Source organism: Oncorhynchus clarkii, unplaced genomic scaffold (genome assembly GCF_045791955.1).
Source record: "Oncorhynchus clarkii lewisi isolate Uvic-CL-2024 unplaced genomic scaffold, UVic_Ocla_1.0 unplaced_contig_10394_pilon_pilon, whole genome shotgun sequence".
NCBI lineage: Eukaryota > Metazoa > Chordata > Actinopteri > Salmoniformes > Salmonidae > Oncorhynchus > Oncorhynchus clarkii.
Genome location: NW_027260353.1, coordinates 3,480 through 11,577, shown reverse-complemented (window position 1 = coordinate 11,577; position 8,098 = coordinate 3,480). Strand labels below are relative to the sequence as shown.

Below are 8,098 nucleotides of genomic sequence, written 5' to 3'. Positions count from 1 at the left end.
GAGTTTGGATCATTTCTGGGATCTTTTATTTCAGTTCATGAAACATGGGAGCAACACTTTACATGTTGCATTTATGTTTCTGTTCAGTGTATTTTCACGTCAAAATTCATATCCACCCCAGAAACATGGTCATCAACTCACTTCATGCTACAAATGCTACAAATGCATCATTCATTCATTTACATTTATACTATCATAAATTTCTACAATTGCCCTGTCCGATGATAATAATATTAATGACAACAGATATGAATTGACCTGTCTGATGATAACACGACAACAGGTATGAATATACATATATACTCTCTCAGCATTGGAAACACATGTTAAGTAGATAAAGAATAAAAATTACAGAGAAAACATTACACTCACAGAAGTTCCAAAAGAATAAAGACATTTCAAATGTCATATTGTATATATATCTCTCTCGCATTCCTCCCTCACAGCATCACATGCCCATGGCTCCTCCTCTTCCTCTTCACCCACATTACAGTGTAATGTCCTGCTGAACCACCAGGGGGCCCTAGAGATAGGGTTGCAAAATTGCTGAATATTTTAATAAATTCCCTAGTTTTCCCAAAATCACTGTTGGAGGATTCCCTGAATCAGGAGGGTATAATCAGAGATGTTATATCGACTTCGCAGCTAGATTAGAATGGTTTAACCATGGTCTCTTGACTTTCTCTCAGACCTATTTTGGTTTGTTGTCAGTTTGTCCACAAGAGGGCGACGCACTACTAGAGACCTTTGGTAGGATGTGTCATGGGATGAGCTGGGCTGCTCAAAACGAAAGGAAACTGTAGCGCTCTGCCATCGGGCTTCATTATTTTCCATTCGGCTGGCTGCGCCTGGAGTGTCTGAAAATGGACTCATCAAAAGTAAGACAATATAGTTCGGAAAGGAAAACTTAGTATGTTACTATTTTATCTGTAAACGTCCCTGAAAAAGGTTGTTGATACAGTTAAGTAGGCTACATTGTATCCGTTTCATATTTGATTTACAGCAACATGGAAGTGCGAGATTGACTCGATCAAAGTAACGGAAATAGTGATTTACATGATGAAATGCAATAACATGTGATGTAATAGACATTAATGTAGGCCTACGAACTATATATTCTAATCTTGCTATGAATTCATAACGCAGTAATATCATATTAATTCATAGCTAGTACTTGGCACGTCATTCGAACGAGTGAAGAAAGCAGAACTCGTTTATAATTTACTTTGCAACGTTAATTAACTGGTAAACTGTTGCGATTTACAATCAAGTGATGTTGTCAAGAGAACTAGTGTTCTCAACAATGACTCTCTCATCCATTAAGTTTTATTACACGCCTAGACCCTAACCTGGTGTGGTCCTCAGTAAAAAGAAGACTTCAGACAAGACAGACTGTGTGTGTGTGTGTGTGTGTGTGTGTGTAGGTGGTAGCTGCCTCTGAGAAGGAACAGAAGCCAGCAGGGAAGGAGAGTGAAGAGACGTCCAGCGAACCGTCCATCACCTCTTATGGAATGTGAGTGAACATAGAGGATATTAGTCCAGGGTGCGAATTATGGGTTGGCTCAAATAAACCGTCAGGGTTGGGAAGGTTACTTTCTAAATGTGATCCGTTACAGTTACAAATTATCTGTCGGTAACGTAACTTTTGGATTACCCCCAAACTCAGTAATGTAATCTGATTACGTTCCGTTACTTTTAGATGACTTTCCCCTGAAGAGCCATTAGAAGAAGACAATAATGTATGTTAACATTTGAACGACATCTATTGCAGGATAAATCAATGTTAATGTTTACATAGCTGGCCATATATGGATGTTACATTTTACTTTGTGGTGGTTATGTAGGCTTCTTCTTAACCATCACTTTCCACTTCATATAATAATATGATTCAATTATATATTTACATTAAAAACCAAAGTCTATCAGATTTCCAGTCATTCCAATAATGTTATACCCCTTGATCTTCAAGAATAGGACTTGGAAATATGGAAGTATAGATTAGCCAAAGTGTTTAACCTGAGCATGACCCCAAAACTACGGAGTTAGCCAGTCTACTCTGTTAAGGCTGTCATCAAGGCAAAGGGCAAAGGGTCGCTACTTGAAGGGTCGCTACTTGAAGAATCTCAAATACAACAAATATTTTGATTTGTTCAACACTTTGTTTGGTTACTACATGATTCCATATGTGTTATTTCATAGTTTTGATGTCTTCACTATTATTCTACAATGTAGAAAATAGTACAAATAAAGAAAAACCCTTGAATGAGGAGTGCCCAAACTTTTGACTGGTACTGTATTTATAATTTATAAGTCCAAAAATGGATGTAGCAACTACAGATTGGCCCTTTAAGCCTATCAAAAGTTTTAGGAAAAAAAGCCTCAATTTTATTCTATAGGTTGGGATCCGCACTATGCAGCTGTTATTCTATAGGCTGGGATCCACACTATGCAGCTGTTATTCTATAGGCTGGGATCCACACTATGCAGCTGTTATTCTATAGGCTGGGATCCTCACTATGCAGCTGTTATTCTATAGGCTGGGATCCTCACTATGCAGCTGTTATTCTATAGGCTGGGATCCTCACTATGCAGCTGTTATTCTATAGGCTGGGATCCACACTATGCAGCTGTTATTCTATAGGCTGGGATCCTCACTATGCAGCTGTTATTCTATAGGCTGGGATCCACACTATGCAGCTGTTATTCTATAGGCTGGGATCCACACTATGCAGCTGTTATTCTATAGGCTGGGATCCACATTATGCAGCTGTTATTCTATAGGCTGGGATCCACACTATGCAGCTGTTATTCCATAGGCTGGGATCCTCACTATGCAGCTGTTATTCCATAGGCTGGGATCCTCACTATGCAGCTGTTATTCTATAGGCTGGGATCCTCACTATGCAGCTGTTATTCTATAGGCTGGGATCCACACTATGCAGCTGTTATTCTATAGGCTGGGATCCACACTATGCAGCTGTTATTCTAAAGGCTGGGATCCTCACTATGCAGCTGTTATTCTATAGGCTGGGATCCACACTATGCAGCTGTTATTCTATAGGCTGGGATCCACACTATGCAGCTGTTATTCTATAGGCTGGGATCCTCACTATGCAGCTGTTATTCTATAGGCTGGGATCCTCACTATGCAGCTGTTATTCTATAGGCTGGGATCCACACTATGCAGCTGTTGCAGGAGCGCATTTTTTCAGCTTAAACCACTGGTCACTGGTTCAGCCTATCAGAAGTTCATGGCAATACACATTGTAGTCTAGTCTAGTAAATTGACCATCCAGATGTTCCTGGGACAGTTTCAGTCCCATTTCAGGTGTCAATTTGTCATCAAGAAGCATCAACTAATGTAGCTCTAATCAATGGCAGTCGCTGCATGTCATTATTCAGTCTTTATGGTGTTTTGTAACAGATGTCTATTTCTATTCATCACATGGTGTCAGTGTACATGCAGTCCCCTGTTTAGATGGTGTCAGTATACATGCAGTCCACTGTTTAGATGGTGTCAGTGTACATGCAGTCCACTGTTTAGATGGTGTCAGTGTACATGCAGTCCCCTGTTTAGATGGTGTCACTGTACATGCAGTCCACTGTTTAGATGGTGTCAGTGTACATGCAGTCCACTGTTTAGATGGTGTCAGTATACATGCAGTCCACTGTTTAGATGGTGTCAGTGTACATGCAGTCCACTGTTTAGATGGTGTCAGTGTACATGCAGTCCCCTGTTTAGATGGTGTCACTGTACATGCAGTCCACTGTTTAGATGGTGTCAGTGTACATGCAGTCCACTGTTTAGATGGTGTCAGTGTACATGCAGTCCCCTGTTTAGATGGTGTCACTGTACATGCAGTCCACTGTTTAGATGGTGTCAGTGTACATGCAGTCCACTGTTTAGATGGTGTCAGTGTACATGCAGTCCACTGTTTAGATGGTGTCAGTATACATGCAGTCCACTGTTTAGATGGTGTCAGTGTACATGCAGTCCACTGTTTAGATGGTGTCAGTGTACATGCAGTCCACTGTTTAGATGGTGTCAGTGTACATGCAGTCCACTGTTTAGATGGTGTCAGTATACATGCAGTCCACTGTTTAGATGGTGTCAGTATACATGCAGTCCACTGTTTAGATGGTGTCAGTATACATGCTGTCCACTGTTTAGATGGTGTCAGTGTACATGCAGTCCACTGTTTAGATGGTGTCAGTGTACATGCAGTCCACTGTTTAGATGGTGTCAGTATACATGCAGTCCACTGTTTAGATGGTGTCAGTATACATGCAGTCCACTGTTTAGATGGTGTCAGTGTACATGCTGTCCACTGTTTAGATGGTGTCAGTATACATGCAGTCCACTGTTTAGATGCTGTAATTATTTAGGAGTATAGGGGAACAGAACAGTGTAGTGACCACAGCATATAGTGGTGGTGTAGGGAAACAGAACAGTGTAGTGACCACAGCATGTAGTGGTGGTGTAGGGGAACAGAACAGTGTAGTGACCACAGCATGTAGTGGTGGTGTAGGGGAACAGAACAGTGTAGTGACCACAGCATGTGGTGGTGGTGTAGGGGAACAGAACAGTGTAGTGACCACAGCATGTAGTGGTGGTGTAGGGGAACAGAACAGTGTAGTGACCACAGCATGTGGTGGTGGTGTAGGGGAACAGAACAGTGTAGTGACCACAGCATGTGGTGGTGTAGTAGGGGAACAGAACAGTGTAGTGACCACAGCATGTGGTGGTGTAGTAGGGGAACAGAACAGTGTGTGACTGTTTCCTGTTTCCAGGTTGACCCCGTCTGGAGAGAAGTGTCGTAGTCTGGAGACTGTGATCTCTAGGCTGGAGATGCTGAATGTGGGAAAGGTAGGTAGGTTACTAGGTAAGTGCGTGTGTGTGTGAATGTGTGTGCGTTTGTGCGTGTGTGCGTGTGTGTGCGTGTGTGTGCATGTGTGCGTGTGTGTGAGTGTGTGTGCATGTGTGCATGTGTGCGTGTGTGTGCGTGTGTGTGCATGTGTGTGTGTAAGTTCCTAATGTAATGTATTTCATGATGATATGAGATATTGAGAGACCAGTATAAATATTCTAGTACGTCTTAACAATATGAATATAATCAGGTTCTTTATTTTATTTCAGTTGTCAGGTTTTTTATTCCTTCCTCACTGTTGTTATCTTTGTTGTTTTAGAAAACATTGGATGTTCCAGCTCTGCTGCTGACCACTCTGGAGGAGATAAACCCATATGAGTTAAGGAGATTCCAGTCTTACCTGACTAGTGGCAGGATGTTAGGCTTTCCTCTCATCCCAGAGAGTCAGCTGGAGAACACTGACAGACAGGACACAGTGGTTCAGATGGTGAAGAGATACGGCCCTGAGAGAGCTGTGAGGAACACACTGAAGATCCTGAGGAGGAGGAATCTGGATGATCTGGCAGAGAAGTTAGAGAGAGATTACACTAGAGGTAACATAACAACAATGTACATAAATCTATACATCACCATCACAGTTCAGTGTAGGTCTAACCAGGAATAACATTCTACTGACTTCATAATAACTCTCTATCCCCTCCTGTCTTCCCCTCTGTTTCCCTGTTTCTCTCTTTCCAGTTCTACTGCTGACCAGTCTGCAAGAGCTCACTGAAGATCAGCTGAAGAAATTTCAGTCTAGTGGCAGGATATTTGGCATTCCTCACATTCCAGAGAGCAAGCTGGATAACACTGACAGACAGGACACAGTGGATCAGATGGTGGAGAGTGACGACGCTGAGGAAGCTGTGGTGATCACAATCTGGATCCTGAGGGAGATAGGCCGACATGATGTAGCAGAGAAGTTAGAGAGAGATCACACTAGAGGTAACACTGTTAAGAAAATGTGTCAAACGTTCCTTCAAACAAAAGACAACATGATTTAAATGAATAATTGATCATGTAATACAACAAATATACCGTTACCTCTCTTCACTTCTCTTCTATACCTGTATCTACCACAGCAACAACATGGCGGAGAGACTCATCAGACAGTGATAAATGGAGAAGGAGGAAGAAGGATGTAGTAATGAGGGTAAGACCAGTGGCCATGTCAGAGGTCAAATGTCATTGCGGACAAACCACATATAGATCACAGCCACATGCTGTCTGAAATGTGTGTGTGCTACAGTTAACAGTGAGTTCTACAGTTCTACCCTCATATGTTACATCACCTGTACTCACTGTCATAGTCAGTTCTACAGTTCTACCCTCATATGTTACATCACCTGTACTCACTGTCATAGTCAGTTCTACCCTCATATGTTACATCACCTGTACTCACTGTCATAGTCAGTTCTACAGTTCTACCCTCATATGTTACATCACCTGTACTCACTGTCATAGTCAGTTCTACCCTCATATGTTACATCACCTGTACTCACTGTCATAGTCAGTTCTACAGTTCTACCATCATATGTTACATCACCTGTACTCACTGTCATAGTCAGTTCTACCCTCATATGTTAAAACACCTGTACTCACTGTCATAGTCAGTTCTACAGTTCTACCATCATATGTTACATCACCTGTACTCACTGTCATAGTCAGTTCTACAGTTCTACCATCATATGTTACATCACCTGTACTCACTGTCATAGTCAGTTCTACAGTTCTACCATCATATGTTACATCACCTGTACTCACTGTCATAGTCAGTTCTACCCTCAATGTTACATCACCTGTACTCACTGTCATAGTCAGTTCCACCCTCATATGTTACATCACCTGTACTCACTGTCATAGTCAGTTCTACAGTTCTACCCTCATATGTTACATCACCTGTACTCACTGTCATAGACAGTTCTACAGTTCTACCCTCATATGTTACATCACCTGTACTCACTGTCATAGTCAGTTCTACCCTCATATGTTACATCACCTGTACTCACTGTCATAGTCAGTTCTACCCTCATATGTTACATCACCTGTACTCACTGTCATAGTCAGTTCTACCCTCATATGTTACATCACCTGTACTCACTGTCATAGTCAGTTCTACCCTCATATGTTACATCACCTGTACTCACTGTCATAGTCAGTTCTACCCTCATATGTTACATCACCTGTACTCACTGTCATAGTCAGTTCTACCCTCATATGTTACATCACCTGTACTCACTGTCATAGTCAGTTCTACCCTCATATGTTACATCACCTGTACTCATTGTCATAGTCAGTTCTACAGTTCTACCTCATATGTTACATCACCTGTACTCACTGTCATATAGTCAGTTCTACAGTTCTACCTCATATGTTAAAACACCTGTACTCACTGTCATAGTCAGTTCTACAGTTCTACCTCATATGTTAAAACACCTGTACTCACTGTCATAGTCAGTTCTACCTCATATGTTACATCACCTGTACTCACTGTCATAGTCAGTTCATTTCAAAACATCGGAGTATATTCCTGTACCACGTTGTGTGTGGCGATGTTCATGTTCTTTAAATCAGTAGTCAGTATTTCTATTCTCTTATATCTTATCATCTTTGTTATTTTAGAGACCCTCCATGTTGGATGTTCCAGCTCTGCTGCTGACCACTCTGAAGGAGCTCACTGAAGAACAGCTGAAGACGTTTAAGTTTTACCTGTCTAGTGATCAGCTGCCTGACTTTCCTCTCATCCCAGAGAGACAGCTGGAGAACACTGACAGACAGGACACAGTGGATCAGATGATGAAGAGTTACGGCCCTGAGAGAGCTGTGAGGAACACACTGAAGATCCTGAGGAGGAGGAATCTGGATGATCTGGCAGAGAAGTTAGAGAGAGATCACACTAGAGGTAACATGTACATTCTGTCTATCAATCTATACATCACCATCACAGTTCAGTGTAGGTCTAACCAGAAAGAACATTCAACTGACTCCATAATAACATTCAGCAGACCCCTCTTTTAGTTATTGTGTGTATCCAGGTGATATCATTGAGATTAAACAGAAAGCAATCATTCATTACATATAATACATAAAATCAACAGTACAATGGCTCAGTAGACATAGGTAAGATATTACAAGATATTACAGATTGCACTGTCTAATCATGCCACGCCTGCTCCCGCTCCCCCCCTCTG

At 41.7% G+C, this 8,098-nt stretch overlaps 1 protein-coding gene across 1 annotated transcript; it reads left to right on the top strand.

Moving 5' to 3' along the window:
• Positions 1–816: 816 nt before the first annotated feature.
• On the top strand, positions 817–7,809 carry LOC139401375 (uncharacterized; the record flags this gene model as incomplete). Its single annotated transcript, XM_071145674.1, has 7 exons — positions 817–878; positions 1,425–1,513; positions 4,792–4,867; positions 5,188–5,461; positions 5,607–5,852; positions 5,990–6,060; positions 7,530–7,809. Coding segments are annotated over exons 1-7 (1,051 nt in total), but the record flags the coding sequence as incomplete, so codon positions are not given.
• Positions 7,810–8,098: the final 289 nt, after the last annotated feature.